This window comes from Silene latifolia, chromosome 7 (genome assembly GCF_048544455.1).
Source record: "Silene latifolia isolate original U9 population chromosome 7, ASM4854445v1, whole genome shotgun sequence".
Taxonomy (NCBI): domain Eukaryota; kingdom Viridiplantae; phylum Streptophyta; class Magnoliopsida; order Caryophyllales; family Caryophyllaceae; genus Silene; species Silene latifolia.
The window spans coordinates 118,750,906-118,777,637 of record NC_133532.1 but is presented as its reverse complement, the minus strand read 5'-3'; the positions used below and the strand labels follow the sequence as shown (position 1 = coordinate 118,777,637).

At 39.2% G+C, this 26,732-nt stretch overlaps 3 protein-coding genes across 5 annotated transcripts in view; 2 read left to right on the top strand and 1 right to left on the bottom strand.

Moving 5' to 3' along the window:
* LOC141592732 (ABC transporter C family member 12-like) overlaps positions 1-26,732 on the bottom strand; it is a 70,454-nt gene that overhangs the window by 39,410 nt on the left and 4,312 nt on the right. The gene's annotated exons all lie outside the window — the stretch shown is intronic.
* On the top strand, positions 6,248-8,158 carry LOC141591306 (uncharacterized). Of its 2 annotated transcripts, XM_074411630.1 has the most exons (4): positions 6,248-6,583; positions 6,902-6,950; positions 7,611-7,677; positions 7,863-8,158. In XM_074411630.1, the coding sequence occupies exons 1-4, from the start codon at positions 6,536-6,538 to the stop codon at positions 8,113-8,115; spliced, it is 417 nt and encodes a 138-aa protein (XP_074267731.1). In that variant the 5' UTR covers positions 6,248-6,535; the 3' UTR covers positions 8,116-8,158. The 2 variants fall into 2 exon arrangements, 1 of the variants encoding a protein (XP_074267731.1); XR_012520800.1 differs by lacking the exon at positions 7,611-7,677 and having other exon boundaries at positions 7,863-8,063.
* LOC141590616 (putative F-box/LRR-repeat protein 23) lies at positions 23,126-24,421 on the top strand. The gene is made up of 2 exons (XM_074411191.1): positions 23,126-23,418; positions 23,845-24,421. The coding sequence occupies exons 1-2, from the start codon at positions 23,126-23,128 to the stop codon at positions 24,419-24,421; spliced, it is 870 nt and encodes a 289-aa protein (XP_074267292.1).

Sequence of the window (26,732 nt, the reverse complement as noted above, 5' to 3'; positions counted from 1 at the left end):
GTTACCTTGGCAATTGGCCGAGAGCGACGGGGACACAATGACCGGTACGCTAGAAGAATCGACGCCGAGCCATAACCCCGTTACCTTGGCAATTGGCCGAGAGCGACGGGGACACAAGGACCGGTACGCTAGAAGAATTGCTGCCGAGCCATAACCCCGTTACCTTGGCAATTGGCCGAGAGCGACGGGGACACAATGACCGGTACGTTAGAAGAATTGTTATCAAGCCGTAACCCCGATTACCTCGGCAACTTGCTGAGAGCGACGGGGATGCATCGGTCAATACATCAAAGACGTTACGCAGTTGAGATATGCATTCAAACTACCTCGGCCATACCAAAGGTAAAAACGAAGACACTCAATTAAATAACGCAAAAAGACAAACCGAGGTGGTTGATCAATGCCTCGGCCAAGCCAAAGGCCAATAGGACAAACTTTGTTGAAAGAACTAAAGGAAGAATACAGACGACGGCCGTCCCCATAGGGGTAAGCCTAAACACAACCTACCAAGAAAGTTTTTACAAACAAGGAAAAGAAAAGCAAAAGATTACAAGCATATCAATTGAAGCGCCAAAAGGTGGCAGGGAGGAAAGGCTCAATAGTTGGCCCCCGAACAGCTAAGGCTATCCGAGATGCCGGGTGAGTCTGGTGACGACCGCCCGTCTCCCTATGCCTGATGCTGCCCTCCATCTAAGCAGCGGATCATCTTTGGTGGCCGGCTTTGGAGAAGGCTCGTCATTCCCGGCCGCCTTCAGTCCCTCAGTCTCCTTTCCAGCCTCCCCTGCATCATAGGCCGCCTTGGCCAACGCTATCTGAGCCGCCTTCGCCGCCTCCGCCTTCTCAGCAGCCGCTGCTTCCGCAGCCTCAGCCATCTCATCCAGGAGCTGGTCATATTTATCCCACGGGAAACCGTCGGGGACAAAGCCTGTCTCCACGAGCTTTCTGATCACCTCCTTAGCCGCCTCCTCGGCCTGGTCCCGGAATTGAACGCACATTTTAGGAAGAAGATCATCTTGAAGCATGTCAATATCCTTCTCCTTTTGAGCAAGGATAGCCTGTGCGTCACCGAGCGCCTCCGCCTGTTTCTGGAACCGATCCTCCAACTCGTCCCTTTTGGCAACCACGGCGTTGTAGGCACCTTTGTACCTCTCCAGCTCGTCCATCATCTTGGCCGTGGCGCCATCAGCCTGAGCAACTTTGGCCCTCTCGGCCCCCAGCAGCTTCTCAACCTCCTCCACACGCCTCTCGGCAGCAGCAAGATCACGCTTAGCCTTCGCGGCTTCCCCCCTCGCAGCAGAGATATCAAGCTTCAGCTTTGCGATCAGCGGCGCAGACTGGTCCAGGGCCTTTTCCTGCTCCATGGCGCGAGAGCCGGCTAGACGGACCCACACCCCCAACTTCTTATATAATCTCTCACCCTCCGCCACGAGCTCGGAGGAAGGAATTTTCTGAACTAAGGAGTCGACGGTGACATTCCTATCGCCCGCCTTCTCAATGGTCTTCGCAGGCTGCTTCTCTGATTGCCGTTCAGTTAAAACACCGGCCGCCGATGGTGAATCTACAAAAAATTTACACAGAGCGTCCATGTCACCATGCATGGACACATCAGAAAGCCTGTCATCAGGAATGTCCAACGAACCGGCCAAATCCGAACCACAGGTTAGATCCGTACCAGTTTGGGCCCTCTTAGTTGGAGGGCTGGTGGAGGCAGGGTCCTCCCCGGCAACGGTGGAAGCAGGCGATCGCTCTTTCCTCTTCTTCGGAGAGGGGACCTCAGCAACGGTCACCTCCCCCTCAGTAATAGTGATGACCTCCACATGACCCTTTTGGACCACTGGGGTCGAAGAAGGAGTTGGGGTCGAAGAGGGAGTTGGCGTTGATACGGCCGCCGACTTGGACGCTGCCTTCTTCGATCTCCTCGGCACGCCTCCGAGAACCCGTGCCTGTGCCGTCTCCCGATCTAACCCCCTCGTCTGCTTTTCCATGATTTCGTTGGGGGATGGCCTGCGATCTTTCGAATCAGCCGTAGGATGCCGCTGGACAACCTTCCCGTCCTTATCAAGCCCCAGCCTCTTCAGGTCGTTCTCAGACAGATCCCGCCCAAACCGATCTGCAAGAAATCAAACAAGGGTTACATAAAGGAAGTAAAACAAGGCACCGAAAAGGAACATAACGAGCAAAGGTGGGCCTCACACCGACCCCACTCACCCCAGCTGAGGGCCGGTATGAGGCCGACGCGGCATAGCAGCTCATCCTGAAGAATAATCTGAGTCGGGGGCAGCCATCCCTCCTCAGCATCAAATAGCCGCATTGCCCGCTCCTCATCCGAGGTAAGAGGGACAAACGAAGCGTCCATCTTAACCTTGCTACCCCGGGAGACGTGTTCCTCATACTCTTCCCGGGTCTCACACCGTAAGTAAACGGGGCTCTGGAAGGACCGAGGCAATGGGTAGTCCTCCGGCACTTGGACGTACACCCACCGCCCCTGCCAGTCCTTGCAAGAAGTGAGCTTGTTCACAGAGGCATAGCCTGGCTCCGTCTGTACGCTGTACCACCCCACCTTGCCAGATTTTGACGGCCGAAGACTATGGAGGCGACGAAACAAGTTAACTGACGGGACCTCCCCCCTAAAGAGACAGATCCATACAAAGCTGACTATCGTCCTCATGGCCAACGGATGCAGTTGAGCCACGGCAACGTTCATAGCTTTGACGATGGCCATGACGTGTTCATTCAAAGGAAACCGGAGCCCATACTCCAGATGCCTAATATGCACGCCGATATGACCCGGGGGAGGACAGCAGACCGCCTGACCCTTCTTAGGGATAACAATTTTATACCCCTCACCGAAGAAGAAATGATCTCCGAAAAGAGTCTCTCCGGAGCTGCTTGCGAATTTATTTGTAAACGCACGGTCGAGGCCAGTCGTGCAAGCCTCACCATGATCCGAGATAGCCGTCCTTCCACCATCAACGGGAGCCCTCTCATCATCATCATCATTAACAACATCAGCATCATCCTCATCATCCAACTCCTCCACGAGGGGCAAATCAGCTACGGGAGAAGGAGACCTAGGGCCCCAGTGTCTTAACGGGACGGCCTCTAGCATCCCCTCCTCGTCGAGATGCGGCGGGGAACCCCCCGGCGCAGAAGCACTAGTCCCGGCGTCAACAGAAGACATGTTCACAACAAATCACTAACGAAATAAAAGAAAATGTGTTTGATTACCTTGAAGAAATACACTCGCCGGATCAAAGACCGAAGATTGGAAGAAAAGAAAGCCCTTGAAAGTTTAAAGAGATGAAGATTTTGGGAGAAAATTTTAGAAAATTTGAGGAAATGAAAGTAATGGCCAAAATCACGGAATAACTGCCCTATTTATAGGAAAAAGCCCACAAAGAAGGACCAATCAGGGCACAGCCCATGAAGCGTCAACCAATCAACGAACAGACACGTGTCGGACATGCAACCACGGAATGTCAATCGTTGCAACAGTTAAATGTCAATCAATGCTACAGTGACCAAGCGTATTCGACACGCCCGTTCACCTCTCTTCGCCTGTTCATCTCCCTCAGCAATTTCCTAGGTACCTTCTCTCCGCCGGCCAAATGATCGACCAAGCCAGAAGCACCGGCCGGGGGCAATCAAAAATAACCGGCACTCTCAGCCCTGGTCTCGGCCAGCTTCACATTCTTTCCCACATCGGATACCCTTTACGCATCCATGTGGAGGGGGGATATGGTACGGCCTAACAAGAACCACGCCGATGCATCAGAAGACGCCGATACCAGAAATTTTGAAAAAATACTCACGCAGAATATACGCTCAGCATACATCGGAGCCCATACCACGGCATAGACTACGCTGGGGGCAAATTGATGGGGCATATTCTGCACCGCTGACCAAGTCAACATATTGAGCAAGGTCAAGGGTATCCACAGCAGAGTCAACGACTCAGACAGCCTAGCCGATGGGGCCCATCGGCCTGTCACCTGGGTCTCGGCATGGTAACCAGCCAGCCGAGACACATATCCGCGTACTCATATCCAAGACCCTCGGCGAGTCTGCCACAGGTCCATCGGCCGAGGGTACAACGGTCTTTCCACCTGATAGTCACTTGGCCACTTGGTCACTACGCGACAAAAGGTGAATGCCTATAAATACTCCTCAACCTTCATTGAGGAAGGGATCCACAAATTGACCTAATAACCACTATTCATCTGGTAATATCTTCCTTATCTCTCTACAATACACTCTTAGCCAAGTTACAACAACTTCTCTCTAAGTTTACTGACTTGAGCGTCGGAGTGAGTACGCTCGGCCAAAGCCGAGCCCTCAGTTTGTTCATCGTTTCAGGAGACCGCGAGGAGGATTCAAGCAAGGACATCGTTCTACTAGCTGCGAGTGGTGACAAATATCTGCTCTGGAATTACACCCGGAACACATATATTTAACATTAAACAAGGTGGCTTTTGTCAACAAAAAAAATAAAAAATAAAATAAAAATTAAAGCAAACCTTTAACATTTCATTTCTCCTTGCTCCATATTTATGTTTATATTAAATTTGCTAATAATGAAAAAGAATGCTCAAAAGTCCTAAAACCTTACTACATAATTATTATATGTATTAAATTTGATGATAATAATAAAAAGACACCCAAAAGTCATAACATGCATCCTCGATTGGATATAAATGTTCGATGTAAAACAACATTTGTGAGCCAAATTTCACGCCAATATTTTTTTGCCCTCATCGCCAACAAAATCGTAGTTGTATATGTAAATAGTCTTTTTTAAATCTTATCATTATATCAACATCAAGGTAAGTGTAATAAGGTAAGGTAAATGTATTAAGGTTTTAAATTAATAATTTAATAACTTATTTTTAAGTTCCATTGGTTATGAAATGCTCATCATTTTTTAAAACTTTCTTATGTAGTAACTATCAAGATTTGTGGTAGGTAAATCTATTAAGGTTTGGTAAATGTATTAAGGTTTTAAATTAATAATTCATTTATTTGTTTTTAAGTTCAATTGGTTGCTCATCACTTTTTAAAACTTTCTTATGTAGGAACTATCAAGATTTGTGGTATTGTGCTATTCGAAGGTAAATAAATATACTTACATCTTTATGACTCAATACCCTTTTTGTATTATTATTTAAAGAAAAATTTAAATTAATAACGATAAGATTAATATCACGCAAATCAAATTTCACCATTTTATTTCTTATTAATTACTCAGTGGATTTTGTCCTTTTTTTCCCTAGAGATGGTTCATTAGAGAAAAAATACTATATGGAGAAAGAAAATATTAGAATTGCTTAAACAACTACTCCCTTCATTCCACTCAATACTATATTATAAACTAACTACAAGATTGACTATAAGTTTTTGACGGAAGACAACATTTGTGAGACAACATTTAAGTAAATATTTTTGTACCGCTATCGCGAAAAGAATTGTATATGTCACTAACTTTTTTTTTTTTTATCATTGTATTAGCACCAAGGTAAATGTATTAAGGTTTTAAATTAAGAATTCATTTATTTATTTTATTTTCCATTGGTTATGAAGTACATCACATTTTTAAACCTTGCATATTTGTTGTTTATTTCTTATTTAGGGATAATGAGATTTGTGGTGTTGTGCTATTCAAAGGTAAATATACTTACATCTTTAGACTCAATGTCATCTTTCTTCGATTATTTAAGAGAAACTTAAATTAATAACAAAAATTAATGACTAAGTGATTTTTTTTATGTAGGGATGGTTTATTGAAGAAAGAAGACTAAGAAGAGAAATATTAGAATTACTTAAACAAATACTCCTATTCATTCGACTCAATACTATATTATAAACTAACTATAAGATTGACAACATGAATGTAAATGATTAATTGTTTTTAGGTTCATAAAAAAAATTAGTATTTCAAAAACTTTCAAATGTATGCTTTATTTTGATATATATGTGTTTTTTTTTTAATCATCATTTTTCCTTAGAAAAATAACACTCATAGAATGAAATTGAATTTGCGAGGATCTCAATCTTATTGACATGAATAATAGGTACCATAAATAATGGAGTGAAAAGCCCAAAAATCTATAAAATACTATTAAAAGCCTAGACTAAAATGGCTCATAAAATCCACGTCAACAAAGCCACGTGTGATTATGAAATGCCACATCTGATTTACGCAATACCAAGTTTGATTTAGAAATGACACGTTCGCATTAAACATCGACAATCATCAATCCCATTAATCTCTAAGCAATCAAACATCACAGCAACCCCGTACCTCATATGGCCCTCCTTCCCGAAACCGATATCACCGTTCAAAAACTGACCGACGCTTATTCCAGTCAACGCCGATGGTCATCCTCTCCAACCAACGAGATACTCCACCTTTACACCATGTTGTACCCGTATTATACCGTTCAATCGTACCGTATAACGCCGGCCGACCGCCACTCCCTCATACGGCTGCCGGAATTCCCCAAATGTTCCGTTATCTGCGTTTGTCATCGGGTCTCAAATGGACCCCCACTTAGACGGTCGTGGTGGATACGGTTTCTATCTGGTGGTGAGTACTGTTTTATTGCTCCATCTTTTCATTTTCTTTTTTAATTACTTCAGTAAATGTAAAATTAATTACGTATCCGTTTGTCTTCCTGTTAACATCCTATTATATGATTAAATTTGTGGGTCTATTCCATTCCCCTATTTCTTCTCGGTTGGCTTCTCTTCTTTTAGCTATTGCTCTACTTTTATGATTAAATTCTCTACTTATGTGATGTATTTGTAGTAGAATTTTAGACGTAATACATGTTTTCCTTTTGTTTCATTGTCACCCCGCTTTCAACGTCTCAATTTGACCCTGCGTTGAATGCGGTTGCTGCAGGTTGGCAAACTTAATTGCGCGGAAACTAGCTGCGTTACTGCCCTTGAAGGTATTCACTTCGTACACTTCCGTAGACCCGTTTGTCTGGCTGTTTTGGTTTGCGTTTTTATATCGTCCCTTGATGTGTTTTTTGAGATGGTATTACGTTGGTATATTGCTAACCCGCCATTGAATGTGTTTGTTGCGGTTTTTCTCAAATTTAGTACCCTGCATATAAGTTGCTAACATAGTTGGATATTAATTAATAAGTCTAGTATTAATAACTTGGACTATGTATGTTCTACAACTTAATTTGCTTAATTACGTTTTCGGCTTGCAGTATGTTGTTGCAGTCCCGGTTTAGCTAAAACACTCTTGTAGGCTGCAACAAACTATACGTGTTACACCAAACTTGTGATTCCAATCCATGATAGAATTTTAAATAAAAAACTAAAAGTTAAGGTTAGTAGATTTTAAGCACAGCGCCATAGCATCACATGTCCAAACTCGATAGCACAAAAACCCGATTAATCCATTTTAAGCACAGCGCCATAGCATCACATGTCCAAACGCAGCTGGTATTACTCTTCGTACAAATCTCTATATCGCTTCTTTTACCCAGATACTACTTATTATAACGAGTGTGTATATCTTGGAGCCGTATATAGGGTACTTGGGTCTTAGGGGAACAAATGTAAATAGCTTCTGACAATTGCACCTTTAATTGCAGCCAAGCTACCTCCAAAAAGAGTTGTAACTCGGTTGGCAAGCCTGTCACTGCCCGCATTTATACTATGGTAATGTAATATGATCACTGAGATATCGACATGTCTAACTCTACTCAACTCTCTATTAGGTTACTTCTAGCAGCACATCAGCTGATGTTATAGGACAGAATAGTTTGTGATTAAGGCTCTATTGTTTTTGTTTTTCTTGTCTTCTGGTATGTGGACTCATTTCTGTTCTGCTGAATTCTACACAGGCCATTGTCGAAGACAGTCAGCTTTAATTTCGTCGGGGTTATTCCAGCGGGGCCTGCTGCTGGTGTCAGAAAACCTTCACCGGCATGTAACCTCATTTCACTTGCTTCTTTTTTTGTTGTTGAATTTTTCAGATGTTTGATTATATGTTCGTCGTCGAAGAGTTTGCACACTTGTATGAGATTCCTGTTGACTTCTGTGGTCGTGAAATTGGTAGTATCAGATAGTTTGACCCAACAGTACCTGTCATTCTAATTTTATTCTAGATATTTACCACTCTTGGACTGCAATCATGGTCGTCTTCTCCCCCTTGGTAATAAACATTTATATATAAACTAATGAAATATACATGTTCCTCCATGGGTGCATCTTTCTTTTTTGAATTTCGTATATCCTACTTTGGCCTTTTAATCATGGCACTTCTGCTCCTCCCAAAATCGAATCAATACACATGTTCACCTAAACCTAATTTCCCCAATTTTTACAAAAATTCAATGATTTTCGTCGGAAACTAGACGTTAACCGGCGAAAGTTTTGGAACGGATCCAACAAAATAAACGGGACGGACGACTATATGATTGATCAATTTGTTTGGCGAAATTCGTTCATTTAGGGCTTACAAATTGGAGATCAGATTGCCAAATGCAGGAAGAATTGGGGATCTAAAATGTTACGCGGTTGTTGGTCTATGTGGTGTACCGTGTTACCAAAAAAATTGATTGGTTTAAATTTATTTCCTATTTTTTTCATTTACTAAAAAATAATAAACTCCCCCCCTCCCCCGTATTAATAAACCGTATCATGTATACATTAAACAATATCAAAGAAACGAAAAACAATAAACAAACAAACGTGACTCCTATCGTACCCATATAAAAACACAATATAAAAGATTTTTGGTCAACAATAGCAAAATCAAACTAAAATTCGGCATCCAAAATAAACCAATACTATCAGACTTCCCATTAAAACTTTTTTTTTTTTTTTTTTTGACAGAAGGTGAATAACTTACATTATTGTAAACAATACAAAGTAAGCTATTCGACTAGGTAGCATCAGACACTTCACATCTAAATCTAACACTACAAAGCCATACATAGAGATTACATATCCTTTAATTAAAAGAGCAACTACAACATTAAGATAAGCAAGATAAACGATGGTAGAAAGGCAGTAGACGGCAGCTTGATCACGAACGTTGATGTCAACTTCATAATCACGGTAGGCCTCCAAATACCGTCGAAACAAACAAACAACGGGATGACAATGACAAGGTACACTTACGCCCTTGCGAAAAGGACGTAGAAAGAAAAGAAGAGTAGCAAGACGGAGTCTGCCCTCGGCGGAGATAAAACTCCTGCACCTTAGAAACCGCACCCATTGATCATAGGACAAACGGACCGGGAAAACCACCATACAATGAGTAACCCGAACCCCCAGTGACACAAGCACCTCAACACCATCACCATTTAAAGGACTTGGCTTACCACAAAGAGACGATTAAGACTCCTATATAAGGAGATTATTAGAAGAAAAAGACAAGACAGTAAAAGGAAGAACATCACCATTCAAGTACGAGAAGACCACCACCTCAATCCCAACCAACGCCACCACCGAAAGCCCAAATCCACCCTACCCAACACACCTCAACAGAAAGAAATAGTCCCCAACAGACATGACCTCACACCAACCAAGGAGCAGCCGGATGCGACCACCCATCCACAAAGACACAGCCCACCCAACAATCACAACACCACTGAGACTCCAAATTCCAAACGAACCCCCCCAGGACCATCGGCACACATGCAACCCAACCAACCAAACACACATCGGACCGACAAGAGAAGACCGGGAAATGGGACCAATCTGGTGGGGGAAGGGGCGAGGGGGAGGGAAAACACCAGATCGTCCCAAAACCACCACCACTTAACAGAAAACACCACTCAGATGAGCTATGCTCATCGACCACCGACGACCGAACAATACTCCGGAACAAACCAGGGAGTACAAAACATGAAAAGGGAAGATCGACGACCGAACAAACCTTGTAAAGGCTTGAATAAAAGAAGTCAGACGACCGAACAAAACACCACCCAGAAAAGGGAAGGGACGAGGGTGAGGGAAAACACCACGGAGTGCGTGCGAAGCTTTCGATGACAGGACAGGGGAACGCGGAACGGAACGACCTCAGGAACAACCACACGAAACACCTTACCAAACCGCCGGTCAGGGCAGAAGACGATCAGAAAAAAAAGGGGGGCGAGATCAGGCGTTGGGGACCGCCATAGAAAGGAGGCATGGACAATCACCGGAGATGGGTCAAGGAAAGACCCCATCTCCGGCGCTGGGTAGGGGGAGAAAGGAGGGGAAGTGACTGGTAAGGGGAGGCGGCGGATCACCAGAAAAATTAGGGTTTTTTCTTTAGAGAGAAAAGAGGGGTTTTAGAGAGAGAACGTAAGTCGAAATAGTTAGGATAATGAAGTTAATTCCCCATTAAAACTTATAAAGGTATATATAATGAAACATTCTCGAATAGATAACATACCAAACAACCTATAAAAGTAATCTGAATAGCACTCCAAAATCGACTCAATACGAAACAAATTGAAGCCGAAACCAACCGAGAAACTAAAAACAAAAAACCGTGATTCCCACGGGTCCCAAAACTAGTTATCATTTAAGAATTGAGTTAGATGTTAAATTAGTGGAGTGAATTAATTATCAATTATTAATAACTATAAAGATGAGAGGAATCTAAAAAGTTTATTTACATCTACATTATTCTTTTGTACACGTTAAATTTAATTTTTATTTTCTTTAATTATACACATGAGACACATGCCTATTCAAAATGGCTTTTGATAGAAAACATGATTGAGTGGAATGCTTAGTTTACCTATTTTTCCCGAAGGTGGAAAATTTGGAGAAATGTCAAAGCACATTTTTGCTTAATATTGTTTAATGGATGAAGTATAGGGACTTAATGATCCAATTATTACGAGTTGCTCCTTTCAAATTCTTAGTTCCGCAATTTATTATAGTACTAGCTGCAATATTATGAGTGTTGTGAAATATTAGTTTTTGTCACAACAATTCTAATCGTGTGTTTTATATTAATTTCGGATTTGTTGATAAAATTTTAAAATCTAATTAGTGAGGGTGTTGCATGTTTGACAATCTTTGTTTGATAATATTATGGTTTCATGTAATGTGATTATGCGAATACCTGTATTATTAATTGATTTTAATCAGCTTCCATTGAGTTACTTCAGTTTTCGATTATGCGAATACCTGTATTATTAATTAATTTTAATCAGCTTCCATTTGCGCATATTTGACCTATCACAAATCACGTAAAAGGATTTGAGTAACACCACTTACCGTTTAAAACCCTCATAAAAGAACGTCAAATAATGGCATGGTTTTGATAAAAGTATTTACTATATAACACTTTAGTTTCTGATTTTACATAAAACTATTGTACAAAAAAACTAATTTGTCTTGATTTTATAGAAGTCTTAAAACATGAAACCATATTGTAGAATGTTATGATTTGATTCACTAAAAATATCATAGTAAAAAAACAAAAGATCCCGTGAATTTCACGGGTCACAAAACTAGTTTATGTTTTAAAACGTATAATAATGGAGAATAGTTTAGAAGCAAACGGAATAAGTCACCTAAATTAGAATTTTGAAACAATTTTGGATAAAATTAAGTACATTTTTAGGGAGTTAGGAAGAAATTATACTCCGTATAAGGAAGTAATTTTAGTTTACTCTAATATAACACCTTAAAATAAAAAATGGTAAACCAATGGTCGGAAGTTCGAAACAGAAAGAGTACTTGTAATTATGATGAATCTTTTTAGGTATTTTGGGTGTACATGCGAAATTAGCCGTGCACAACCTAATTCATGAAAGTCTATTTCTGTTTGGATTACGCTGGTAAAAAATGCAGTGTATTGAGTAAAATACTTATTACGAAAATTAACATTTATATTAATGGTAAATTAATAAATTTATTTCTAACGAACAAACATTAGAAAAATTGATTAAGACCTCGTTTGGTTGTCATACCGGAATTAATTTCTCATGATTTTACTAAACATCTGAATCAACCAATTTATGTGAATTGCCCGAAATTCGTTTGGTTGTTATCCGAGGGTTGAATTGACACATGAGTTTTCAATTACATAAGGGGGCTAGCCGGCTAGGTAATCAAACTCTTCCAAGGAGGCGTTGGAAATTCCTGGAAAAACAAAATCCATAATTTGAGATAACCAAACATCTCCCATTTTTCAATTCACCTATTTTTATGGGGGCAATCAAATGAGGCCTAAGTGTCAATTCATGTACATAAATGTAGTCGAACCACCTAAATAGTACTCTGCAGTCTGCACCAACTTTTAACAATTTACCAAGAGAGATGAATGGCTTCAATTCTTTACCCAACAAAAAATAAATAAAATGAAATGACTTGAATTTACGAGAAACGAACGAATCCACTAACCAATGCATTCACGCGTAAATGTAAAGTCCAATTCATTAACGCAGACCACCAACTGTCTACATTCTCGATATACTTAATTACCTATAAAATGATGGTAAAAATATTAGTAATATTTGTGTTGAGTTTATGGATTCAAGTACCTAAGAGGGGGAGGGGGTGAATTAGGTACTCTTTTTAAAATTTTAACTTCAACTTTATTGGATTAAAGTAAGTTAAGTGAACAAAAGAGATTAGAAGATACTTTGAATAATATTGAAAGATTGAACAAGTATCACAATGAATGTTTGCTGAAGTATGAAAGCAACAATCGTTCTGACTGTATCTATTTGTCTCAGTTTGTGGAGTATTACTGCAGACCAAATACGACAGTATGATGAACTGTTACTTCTAAGTTTAAGCGAAACAAAACAAACAAACAAAGTAAATAAACAGCGGAAATAAAGTGATAAGCAATGAACACGAGATTTTGAATTGGTTCGGCAAATACTAAAGTGCCTACGTCCAATCTACCTTTTTATTACTTTCCTTTAGTGATCTACTCCGACAACTAAAAGACCCTTGTAATAAAAGACGCCAACCTACTCCGGTTGCAAAGCTAGTACAAGAACTACTCCGTTCTATGACAAGCTAACTCGCAATCTACTCCGATTGCCAACACACAACCTACTCCGGTTGTCAAGAGTAAAAGACTACTCCGTCCTAAACTCTTCTAACACACTTAAAATGTAAAGGATCAAGTTTCCACTAACACATTCTTAACAAAGAATAGAGGTGGACAACTTTTACAAGATCAACACTTTTAAGCAAGAGAGTTTAGTATAGAAAAGCAACAGTGGCCACGACTGTAGAAACTGAAAGACACTTGAAGACTTTAAAAATGATTTTGCAAGAAACACGATTTTAATCCTTTAAAAATACTTTGCAAAACATGAAAGAATTAATTCAGAAAGTCTTGGGGAGTTAATGAAGGAGGGACTTGGTATTTATAGAGGAGGTGAGTGAAGGGGGTTGCTAGGGTTTTGAAGGGTCAAAGGCTTTGCATGTGAGGAGCAATAGTAGCCACCCAAACACTTGCACCAAAGAGGAGTCTTTTGCAAAGGTGAGAATAGAGAAAGAAGGTTTGAAAGACATCCTTAAATGCTCATGTAATTTCAGAAAACAAAGGATGTGAGACAAGTCACACAAAGACAAGTTAACACCAAAATGGCAAAAAGCAACTTTTGTTTTCATAAAGACCAAGGGATTGAATTTGCACAAAGAGGAAACATTTTGAATAATTCAAACCACCCTTCATTGGATACTACCTCCTTAATAAAAATCTGATTTTTATCTTTGTAAAATGATAATCACGTGAAAGCATTTGAAAGATAAAAGGGACTTCAAGTTTCTACGAGTTGTGGCAAAGTCCACTCAGCTGTATGCGTGTAAAAGCAACAGTCATCTGGACTGTTTCTATTACTCTAATATACTTAACTTTCTCGCTTGTACATTAGATGACACACGACTAATTACAATGGATGATTAACAACTTCAACACTTCTTAATCCAAGCTTGATTACATCATTAATCCTGAAAAAGGTAAACTAAGATAACACAAATCAAATGGGCATGTTATCATCAACATAAGGAACCCAACAAATTCCCCCTTTGATGATGACAAGCCCCAAACGAATGTATAAGCAATGTAAACACCTTAATTCAAGATTTAAGCAAGCAAGATCAAATGATAGAGAAGGGACAATATTACCTTACCAAGGGCAAAAGCTAGAATCAAACTATCATGACAATTTTACATTGCCCAAAACAAGAATCAAGCTAAGAAGGTTAGACAAGCCATTAGTTTAATCAATAAGCAAAGAGATTCAAAGCATGAGTTTACCTTTTCCCCCTCTTGACATCATCAAACGGATAGGGATGTCGCAAGCATTAGAGTGCAGATATTTCATAAGAAAACACAAAAAGACACATGGAATTGTGACAAGGTAACAAGGTCAACATAAACAAAGATTAAACATAAGTTAATCAAAGTTCAACATGGCTAAAGATAGTTTAAAATACACCACCAAATGTCAAAATAACAAGCAAAGAAAATATTGTTTTAGAAAGGCACAACCGGTGGGACAAAAGATGTAAGGCAAAAGACAAGTGTGATTATGGGCAAATTTAGGGTGCGGAAGTTTGGTCATCATTTTGGAGGATAATGAAGAGGATTGAAAAAGGTGGAGGTTTGACAATGAAGGGCCGAGTCACAGTCATCTCAACTGTTGCATTGGATTTTGTTATATTGAAACCACCAAGGTATGCATTGATATACCTTCTCAACATATGATGAAAGAGCATCAACTTCTCATATGTTGCTCTCATTTCATGAAAATTCTTGACAAATTTGATCTTGACCTTTGAGCATAGCAACAGTGGCATACACTGTGACTTCCTTTCAATTTCTTCCAAATTTTTGCTTTCCTTCTTTTCTCAAGACCGTCGCATTTTTCGATTTCATCTATCTCGTTTCCAATAATCACTTTGACATTTCACATATTGCCTTCCCGTTTTTTTTTTTTTTTTTTTTTTTTTTTTTTTTTTTTTTTTTATTTTCCAACCAACTTCAATTTTTAATTTCATCTATCTCCGTTTTCTAACCAACTTCCCGATCATCTCTTGATACATATGTAGAACATAGACCTTTGCGACGATGAAGTAGCTTTCTCCTTTCTTTTGTTAGCTTTCTTTGCCGGAATCGGATCTAACTCAGTAGACTTAGTCGGATCCTCATTCAAATCAATTGGAGTTTCTTCAATTTCATCGACATTCACCGTAACCGTTTCAGAGGAAGAGCTTGGGACAACAGTACTTTTCTTCCGACCTCTACTTTTCACCGTAATCAATTGGAGTTGTTGTTGTTGGTGGGTCAGATGTGATGGGTGGTGAGGTCATTCTTGTGGGTTTGATGGGTATTGTTGTGTTGAAAGATGTCTTGACCGTGGTGGGTTAATAGGTAGGTGAGATGAGGGAGTTTTGTGGATTTGGAGATGAAAGGTTAGTGGATTAGGATGTTTGGGACGGGTAGGCATAGGTTTTGGGTTGAGGTAGTTAATGGCCCATTAAATGTGGTAAGTGAGGTGGTTGGCCCAACTAGACAAATTTAATCACTCGAAATAAAAACGCAAGGTAGCATATAATAAACGTAAATTTAGATATGAGGTTGAGTGATTACCGACTCACAAATACGGTGTCAATTTTTGGTCTAATCATGAATTCAATGCACTTAGAACACTTAATAACATATATCCAAATTTAATTAAATCAATTAAGGAATTATGTAAAATTCACACAAAAAATCACATGCTATTAATTAACCCAATTTCTAATCTAAATTTCTCAAAATGTTCTCTTGCAAGTGGTTTAGTAAAAATATCGGCAATTTGATTTTCGGTCTTGCAAAAGATAAGTTTAATATGTCCTTTTTCCACATGATCACGAATAAAATGGTGACGAATATCAATATGCTTGGTTTTAGAGTGTTGAATAGGATTTTTGGAAATATTTATTGCACTCGTATTATCACACATTAAAGGAATGGAGTCAAAAATAATACCAAAATCCAAGAGTTGTTGTTTTACCCAAAGGAGTTGAGAACAACAATGTGCCGCGCTAACGTACTCACTTTCGGCCGTAGAAAGAGCTACCGTGTTTTGTTTCTTTGAGGCCCAAGAAGTCAAGCAAGGACCCAAGAACGTTGCAATTCCGGAGGTACTCTTTCTATCAATCGTGCACCCCGCATAGTCCGCGTCCGAAAAACCTATAAGATCAAAAGGACAATGTAAAGGGTACCATAGGTAAATATTTTGTGTTCCAATCAAATACCGAAGAATTCGTTTAACGGCTTTGAAATGTGATTCTTTCGGATTTGCTTGGAACCTAGCACATAAACAAATACTAAAGAGAATGTCGGGACGACTTGCGGTCAAGTAAAGAAGTGAGCCTATCATACCTCTATACACCTTATCACTAACATTCTTACCGAGTTCATCTTTGTCCAATTTGGACCCGGCTACCATAGGTGTATCATGAGGCTTACCATTAGTCATCCCAAATTTCTTAAGCATTTCCTTAATATACTTTTGTTGATGGATCATGATTCCATCTTTTGATTGCTTAATTTGGAGCCCAAGGAAGAATCCTAGCTCACCCATCATGCTCATTTCAAACTCCGATTTCATTAGTTCCGAAAAATATAAGTAAAGGAGTTCATTTGTTGCACCAAATATAATGTCATCAACATATACTTGTACAACCAACAGTTCGTCTGACTGTTGCTTCAAGAACAATGTTTTGTCAACGGAGCCTCTTTTAAAACCATTTTCAATAAGAAATTTAGACAATCTATCATACCAACATCTTGGTGCTTGTTTTAAACCATAAAGAGCTTTGTCTAATTTGAAAACATGGTTAGGCAAATCATTGTTCTCAAAACCCGGTGGTTGCTCTACAAAGACATCTTCTTCCAAATATCCATTTAAGAAAGCGGTTTTGACATCCATTTGGAAGAGTTTAATGCCTTTGTGAGCCGCAAAAGCTATAAGCAATCGTATGGCCTCAAGTCTAGCTACCGGTGCATAGGTTTCATCATAATCAATACCCTCTTGTTGGTTATAACCTTGCACCACTAGTCTAGCCTTGTTCCTTACAATTTCTCCCGAGTCATCAAGCTTGTTGCGAAAGACCCACCTAGTACCAATGACGGTACGATTAGGCGGTCTAGGGACTAGGTGCCATACCTCATTTCTTTTGAATTGATTGAGCTCATCTTGCATGGCAAGCACCCAATCTGCATCGATCAGGGCGATCACATTTGAGGGCTCAATTTGAGATAGGAAGGCATTATGGGCACAATACTCATTGAGGTGGGCGAAATGGTTGACGGATGATCTTGTTCGAATTCCCGAGTTGAGATCACTTGTGAGATTAGTGAGTGGATGAGAGCTTTGATGTTTCCACTTCTTTGGAACAATAGTTTCTTGTTCCCCCTCACCGCATCGATCTCGATGACTGTTACTATTGGCCTGGAAGGTTCTTCATCCTCACTTTATTTGATTTTCTTGATTACGAGGTAGAAGCAACATCGTTAGGGTCCGTTGCTTCCAGAGAGGAATCAAAGTACTACGTGTTCCCCCGAGTTCTTTGCTCTCCTTTGATGGCGGCATCTCTACGTATGTTGCAATTCGATCTTTGGGAGCTTCTTCATCCGTGAACACGAAGTCTTTTCGAACAAGACCAATCTCAAATTCATCATCCTCGTCCTCATCATCATCATCCATGTTTTGTACCTGTCCAAGCACACTAGATTCATCAAAAATGACATGGATGCTTTCTTCAATTAACAAGGTTCGTTTATTGTAAACTTTATAGGCCTTGCTATGATCGGAGTACCCAATAAATACTCCTTCATCACTTCGTGGATCGAACTTACCCAAATTGTTTTTACCATTGTTGTGAACAAAACATTTGCTTCCAAAACATCTAAAATATGAAATGTTGGGTTTTCTTCCACGCAATGATTCATAGGGAGTTTTATTTAAAATACTCCTTATCATGACACGATTATAAATGTAGCAAGCGGTATTTACCGCTTCGGCCCAAAAGTTCTTAGGCAACTTACTAGTTAATAACATTGTTCTAGCCATTCCTTCAAGGGTTCTATTCATCCTTTCAACCACACCATTTTGTTGTGGGGTTCTAGGAGCCGAGAAGTTATGGTCTACACCATTGTCATCACAATAAGCACCAAATGATGAGTTTTCGAATTCGGTTCCATGATCGGTTCTCATTGAAACAAGTTTTAAACCAAGTTTATTTTGAATCTTCTTTAACCAAATTAGAAACTCATCAAATGTCTCATCCTTAGAGCTTAGGAAGAGTGCCCAAACAAACCTAGAGTAATCATCAACAATGACACACACATAACGACTACCACCTCTACTTCTAGTTCTCATTGGTCCACACAAGTCGATATGTAAAAGTTGCAAAGGTTGAGATGTACTCATAATTCTTTTGGATTTGAAGGAACTTTTAACATGTTTACCTCTAGCACATTCATCACATACTTTATCAATTTCAAATTTCATATTAGGAATGCCTTCAACCAAATCAAGTCTTTTAAGGGTATTAAGAGTTTTTGTACTAACATGACCAAACCTTTTATGCCATAACCAAGGATCATTGTTCATTACACTCATGCAAGACATGGTGTGACCGGATAGAGAGTTCAAATTAGTTAAGTAAACATCTTTGACACGTCTTCCTTCGAGTATTAGTTCATTAGTAGTGGCATCAAAAATTCGACACATATTAGTATGAAATTCAACAACATTACCCTTATCACAAAGTTGAGATATACTAAGGAGATTATGTTTCAAACCTTTGACAAGCCGCACATTGTCGACACAAAGTAAGGATGACTTACCAACCTTTCCAATACCAATTACTTCACCTTTCTTGTTGTCACCAAACCTTACCGTGCCACCATCATACGCTTTAAGTGAGAGGAATTGGCTTCTATCACCCGTCATGTGACGAGAGCATCCACTATCCAAGTACCAATTGCGGCCGCCTCTCACCAAGCCCTACACAAGATTAGTTTTTGAGTTTAGGAACCCAAATGAATTTGGGTCCCTTTTTGTGATCAACATAACTTGTGGTGTCTTTCTTAATGTTCATTTCATTTAATGCTTTGGTGTTCTTGTCAATGTCATCAAAACGTTTTGTGCATCCATTAAAAACATGACCATTGTCACCACAATAATTGCAAATGATGTATTCGGGAAGACCTACATACTTCCTTCCTCTAAAATCGTTTTTAGGCTTCGGATGCAACATCGGTCCCCGACTTGTCCATTTTTGAACCCCAAACCAGCAGTTTTATCGCATTTCTCGGTTTGATTCGTGAGGAAGTTTAACACGGTTTGACTTCCTTCCCATTTTTCAGTGATGTTCTTAGCATTAACAAGTTCATTGGTCAAGTCATGGACACGTGAAAGAAGATGCAAATTCTTTTCTTTTTCTCTTTTGAGTTCATCATTGTTGACACTTTCAATGGACAATCTTTTCTCAACAATGAAGTCATGGGTGTGATTGTTGAGTTTAGACACGAGATAAATGATTCTTTCTTTGGACTCTTCATACTTAGATGTCATCTTGTCAAGTCTTTGGTTTAGATCAACGATTTCATCGGATCTAAGATGAGGAGAAGAGCTAGAAGAGCTACATTCGGGCATACCCTTTTGAAAGAAGGTAAGCCTTTCATGGAGATCTTCTATTTCATTCTTGAGACAAACAACCTCACTCTTAAGACACTCATTTTCATTTTCCAACCATTCACCTTTTCTTTTAAATTTGTCTAAATCAAGGTCAGAAGCAACAGTCTTAGAGACTGTTTCTCTTAAGTCTACAACTTCAACAACAAGGTCATAAATCTCATTTTCAAGATCGTCTTTGTCCTTCAAAAGATCATCACGTTCCTTGGTTAGTGAGGAAACTTGCATCACCAAGGTAGTGTTGACGTTTTCAAGGTCAGAGACGTCCGTGGGTGTCGACCTAAGACTCTCTAGTTCTTTAGTCAAATGTTTGTTTAACTTGTTGACTCTTTTAACTTCATTATATGCCTCAGATGTGACAGTGACGCAGTCTGTTGCTTTTAGTTCATTTTTCAGATTAAAGTTCTCTTGAGCAATTTCCTCAATCTCATTTTGCATTATATCAAGCTTATTAGTTTGAGACCGACACTTATCAAAAAGTTGATCAAGAAGCTTACATACTTTCTCTTTGGAGTAAGTTCTAGCCTTGGCCTTTAGATGATTTACCTCGTTGTCGGAATCGGAGTCAGAATCGTCGGGGTTAGCCATGAGGCATCTTAAGTATTCAAGTTTTGAGGTTTTTGAGACTTTTTCTTTGCCATGATTTGCAAGACACATTTTAGCCTCAAGTTCCTCCTCGATGAGTTCCTCATCTTCCTCGGAGTCGGACATTCCCCATATAGCACTCATGACTCTATGTTTATAGTCTTTTTTAACCTTTTCTCTTCTTTCCTTAGATTTGATTTCCTCCCACTTGGGACATTCTTTAATTTGATGGGTTTTGTCACCACATTTAAAGCATCCCACGGTGGAAGTAGGTCGTCTCTTAGGAAAGCGTTTTTTCGAGTAATTATTAGTGAACTTTTTGTTACCTTGTCCATTTACCAACCCGGCTAAGTTTCTTGTGAACATAGCAAACTCGTCTTCCTCCTCATCTTCTTCATCACTTGGAGAAGATGTGAGGGCGAGACTCTTTCCCTTTGATGACTCACTAGAGTGCTTATCGAGGTTAAACTCGTGAGCCATTAGTGATCCCATTAGTTCATGAAGAGATAGGGTTGACAAGTCTTTAGCTTCCTCTATGGCGGTGACTTTGGGTTGCCATTTAGGAGTTAGACTACGAAGGATTTTTCGAATGGTGTCCTCGGACTCGAAATTCCTTCCTAGACTTTGAAGCTCATTAATAATACAAGAAAAACGTGAAGAGAAACTATTTAAAGACTCATCCTTTGACATTCTAAACATTTCATATTGTTGCATGAGAAGGTCAATACGGTGTTTTCTTACTTGGGACGTCCCTTCATATGCAAGTACAAGGGAATCCCAAATAGATTTAGCCGTAGGACACCCGGAGATTCGACTAACTTCCCCCTCACCAACACAACGTTGAAGAATCGACATTGCTTTGGAATTCTTTTCGGCAAGCTTGAAGTCGTTCTCATCGTAGTTTCTTTCCTCTTTTGTCTTGGTGAAACCGTTAAGAATATCGGTTTCCTCAATGACAAGAGGTCCATTTTGGATGATGTTCCAACATTGATAATCGATACTTTTGATGTAATGTTCCATCTTGAGTTTCCACCAACCAAAATTCGAACCGGTAAAGACACGGATCTTGGAGTGTTTCTCGGAATCCATTACCCACGAATCAAACTCTAAGGGGATTAGCCTCGATCAAGAGCACGAGGCTCCGATACCAATTGTTGAGTTTATGGATTCAAGTACCTAAGAGGGGGAGGGGGTGAATTAGGTACTCTTTTTAAAATTTTAACTTCAACTTTATTGGATTAAAGTAAGTTAAGTGAACAAAAGAGATTAGAAGATACTTTGAATAATATTGAAAGATTGAACAAGTATCACAATGAATGTTTCTTTGAAGTATGAAAGCAACAATCGTTCGATCGTATCTATTTGTCTCGGTTTGTGGAGTATTACTTGCAGACCAAATACGACGATATGATGAATCTGTTACTTCTAAGTTTAAGCGAAACAAAACAAACAAAGTTACAATGAATGTTTGTTTGAAGTATGAAAGCAACAATCGTTAAATTTGACCGATATCTATTTGTCTCGGTTTGTGGAGTATTATCAAGACCAAATACGACAAGTATGATGAATCATTACTTCTAAGTTTAAGCGAAACAAAACAAACAAACAAAGTAAATAAACAAATGGAAATAAAGTGATAAGCAATGAACACGAGATTTTGAATTGGTTCGGCAAATACTAAAGTGCCTACGTCCAATCTACCTTTTTATTACTTTCCTTTAGTGATCTACTCCGACAACTAAAAGACCCTTGTAATAAAAGACGCCAACCTACTCCGGTTGCAAAGCTAGTACAAGAACTACTCCGTTCTATGACAAGCTAACTCGCAATCTACTCCGATTGCCAACACACAACCTACTCCTATTGTCAAGAGTAAAAGACTACTCCGTCCTAAACTCTTCTAACACACTTAAAATGTAAAGGATCAAGTTTCCACTAACACATTCTTAACAAAGAATAGAGGTGGACAACTTTTACAAGATCAACACTTTTAAGCAAGAGAGTTTAGTATAGAAAAGCAACAAATGGCACGATCGTAGAAACGAAAGACACTTGAAGACTTTAAAAATGATTTTGCAAGAAACACGATTTTAATCCTTTAAAAATACTTTGCAAAACATGAAAGAATTAATTCAAAAGTCTTGGGAGTTAATGAAGGAGGGACTTGGTATTTATAGAGGAGGTGAGTGAAGGGGGTTGCTAGGGTTTTGAAGGGTCAAAGGCTTTGCATGTGAGGAGCAATAGTAGCCACCCAAACACTTGCACCAAAGAGGAGTCTTTTGCAAAGGTGAGAATAGAGAAAGAAGGTTTGAAAGACATCCTTAAATGCTCATGTAATTTCAGAAAACAAAGGATGTGAGACAAGTCACACAAAGACAAGTTAACACCAAAATGGCAAAAAGCAACTTTTGTTTTCATAAAGACCAAGGGATTGAATTTGCACAAAGAGGAAACATTTTGAATAATTCAAACCACCCTTCATTGGATACTACCTCCTTAATAAAAATCTGATTTTTATCTTTGTAAAATGATAATCACGTGAAAGCATTTGAAAGATAAAAGGGACTTCAAGTTTCTACGAGTTGTGGCAAAGTCCACTCAGCTGTATGCGTGTAAAAGCAACAGTCATCTGGACTGTTTCTATTACTCTAATATACTTAACTTTCTCGCTTGTACATTAGATGACACACGACTAATTACAATGGATGATTAACAACTTCAACACTTCTTAATCCAAGCTTGATTACATCATTAATCCTGAAAAAGGTAAACTAAGATAACACAAATCAAATGGGCATGTTATCATCAACATAAGGAACCCAACAATTTGTAACCCTGACGATTACATTACATCCATGGAGATTTCAAATTCAACCTTACAAATTAACCCAAACTGGCTAGATTTACCGCGCGATGTAACACTGACGATTCTAAAAAAATTAGACGCCTCAGTAATACTCAGTTCGGTTCAATACGTTTGCAGATTGTGGTATGTTTTGTGCAAAGAACCCTCCATATGGCGCACTATTCGTATCAATGGAAGTTATACGTTGCTTCGTAGTGCTGTTGATCGTAGCGCTGGTGGTTTAATCGATCTTGATATCGAGCATATTTGCACTCCAGAACTTTTTTCCTACGCTTTATCTCAGTACGTTATGTTTTCCCCTTGCTGTTCTTAAAATTATTAATAATGGGATTTTTTTAGTTATTGTAATTGATTGGTTGATTGTTGACAATTAAATTGACCTATAAGATTATAATAAGTTTATAGTACAAAAATGTGAAAGGTAAGTGGTTTGTAGTGTAAATCTAGTTTTCTTTAGTCTAAAATATGCCACTAAATTTGTTAAATTCAACATCTGGTCTGAGCCACACCCAAATGGAGGAGAACGAGTACACAATACAAATCGAAGAAGCTTCCGCTCTAAATTAATTGGCTATAAAGGGAGTAGCCCCTTGTCGTGGAATACTCTTCTTTAATTTTTCAATGTGTATCCTTACCTGTGGAACTCGTATGAGTTGGAGCTTTATTCTCAACAAAATTTGATAACCAATGCTCTTTTGCATGCTGCAGATCGAGTAAACTTAAACGCCTTCGGCTTGCACTTTGTTACGGTATATCTGTTATGGACGTTAAAGAATCACTTGAAAACCTGTCTTCTTTGGAGGAACTTGAACTTACTCTCTGCTATTTTCAAGGAGACAAAGTCATTCCTATTATTTCGTCTTGTCCCTTTCTCACTACTTTCAAATTCCACGCGCGGCGTTCAGCATATTGGTACCTAGGATGTGATGATGATGCGCTGGCAATAGCAGCCGGAATGCCTAAATTGCGCCACCTTCAGCTTATTGGAAATAATATGACCAATGTCGGTCTAACTGCAATCCTCGATGGTTGTCCTCTTCTTCAATCGCTTGATCTGCGTGGCTGTTCCCTGTTGGATCTTACTGGAAATTTAGGTAAGAGATTATTGGAAAATATCAGAGATTTACGGCGTCCATGTGATTCCACCGAGGACTATAAGTATCAGTATGAAACTAGTGATGACGATGATAATGATGTCCCTGAGGTGGATTTAATTTCTGAAGGTGATTACGACATCGTATATGATAATAATGAATTTGACTACGGTGTGGTCTATTATTGCTAACCTCTATTTCACAGTGTTACTCCTATTTTACCATGAATAATGGAGGTCAGGGAGTACTAATTTTGTTTCTTGGATCGAAAGATTGAAGTTGAAGTCGGTATTTTTACCGACTATCCAAATCGTGTTTTGAGTCGTTATGAAGTACGGACATGTGACCAGCTGAAAGCTACTCAGTTAAAATTCTGGCTGCTGCATTACTTGAGTTTGTATGAAATCTAGAATTGTTGCAGCTTCGTATATTTTTATGATACGATCAAAATTAAACCAGGATTGTAAAGGATAGAAATGCAGCTGTTCGACCCTAAAAATCGATAGGCTACCCCCAATAATAGAGTTGTAGTAAATAAATCACTTAGATTCCCTTAGAGCAATAGCAATAGAAGAACTCTACATAAAGTTCTTATTTTACCATGTCACATTTCATTAATTTCAATGTTTAGGAACTTATATTCACAATAGATGATATTTTTATAAAGTTCTTAAATGGAAAATAGTAAATATGTAATTGGTATTCACAATTTTCAAAGTCATGTTTATTGGTTCCCAAATTTCTATGTATAATCAACCAAGTTTTTATTTTAGAACTTAATTCTTAAAATTAAGAACAACCTTATAGTTGCAATAGAAGAACTTTTTATTTTGGGTTCTTATTGATAACCCCAAAAATAAGAACCACTATTGCTATTGCTCTTAAAACAAATGAGATAAATCTCACAGGTACGTTCATAATTTTCATTGATTGATGATTACAATCTAACTAATGCCCTTAGATAGGCTACTAATAACTTGGGAAATAAGAAACAAAAGAGACAAATGACTAAGCTACCCTTAATCTCATTTTGATGTGTATCAATACCCCCTTGAAATGATCCTTGTCCTCAAGGATCTAAGACCATCAATATTTGAAGCAAGGCGTAACATGACACCTTCCAGGTTGCGAGTTTGTCACGAGATCATCAATTACCACCCTCACAAATGGTCCTCCTGGATCAAACACATAAATGTGGATGTCTTCATTCCTCTTGTTTTTCAATTGCTTACCACCACCATATTGACATATTTGGGCTCGGTTTGTCCTTTTTGTGCACCAACTTTCGCCTGTGAAGAAGTTTTCATCCCCACCTGGGTCAAAGACCCACACTGTCTCAAAACACATATTCTTGCTGGACACAAGCTTTTGTAGTGGCTTCATTCCTTTCCAATCATGTTTCTCAGATCCCCGAGTAGCAGTAAGTTTCAGTAGCCTTGCATTTAAAATCTGAGCTGACAGATTGTCATTTACTCCACCCGAAACAAATATGAAGTTTGATATATTCAAATGCTCATCAAACAGATGTGACCTGACAAAATTTTCTTGCATAATTGCAACTCCCTTAAGAAGGTTAAGCCAAGTGCAACACATTATAAGATATTTTTCAGCGCATTTCACAATCCATGTTGTCCTCTATTGACATATGACTCACCTCCATAAAATCACCATTATCCTCAGGTATAGTAGTAAAGCAGGGGCAAAAATGCTGACATGATAAATGGTGTGCGCCTTACATAGAAGTAATAACTTCAGGAAACAAGCATCTAGCACATATACCGTCAAATGACCAACACAAAATCCCAATCTTGGTTCGCTATAAAACCAAGAATTATGGAAGTGGACATCCCACAAATCAGATTGGCAAAACAAAATTCCGGGGTCAAAAACAAAAGTAAGTAACAGATGACCATTGTTTGTCCAGCTAGCACTGAAATGAGACCATAAGGTCAGAGGGTTGAACAAATGCCAAGTATATTCTCTACCAGTATCTTCCTCACCCCTAAAATCACCATTGTCCTCAAGGGTAGAGAACACGACATGGGTTTCTCTATGGGGTTCAGAAATGCTACCTAAGATAGTATTCCCCACTGCAAGAAAAACACAACCACCTAGATTGAAAATTAATTTCGACATGTAGCTTGTTAGAACACTACTAGTAGCTATCACAAACAGGAAACATTTGGGAAGCTGAGAACCTGAAGTCTAGCAGAATTCAAGTTCCTAAAATAGATGCTCCACATATCAGCATGGCCATAGTAGTTAGATGTGACGTTCATCAACATATGGTGTCTAATAGCAGAAAGAAGTGAGAAATAAGCATCAATGTTATGGATTGAAGGAAGCTGAAATGTATTTTTGAGTCCTTACTTATGCTTGCTATATGAGTGGTATTTGCTATTGTCATGGCTCTTGTCTACGGGCTAACGCATTTGATAAGTTGCTAAGGGTTTTGACTTGTTCCGCTCTTGACCCTTGAAAAGAAGAAGATATTAAAAGGCG

Coding starts and splice junctions, on each gene's coding strand:
- LOC141591306 (XM_074411630.1), top strand. CDS start 6,536: ATGGACCCCCACTTAGACGGTCGTGGTGGATACGGTTTCTATCTGGTG. Junction 6,584..6,901: donor GATACGGTTTCTATCTGGTG/GTGAGTACTGTT, acceptor CGGTTGCTGCAG/GTTGGCAAACTTAATTGCGC. Junction 6,951..7,610: donor CTGCGTTACTGCCCTTGAAG/GTATTCACTTCG, acceptor CTTTAATTGCAG/CCAAGCTACCTCCAAAAAGA.
- LOC141590616 (XM_074411191.1), top strand. CDS start 23,126: ATGGAGATTTCAAATTCAACCTTACAAATTAACCCAAACTGGCTAGAT. Junction 23,419..23,844: donor TTTTCCTACGCTTTATCTCA/GTACGTTATGTT, acceptor TGCATGCTGCAG/ATCGAGTAAACTTAAACGCC.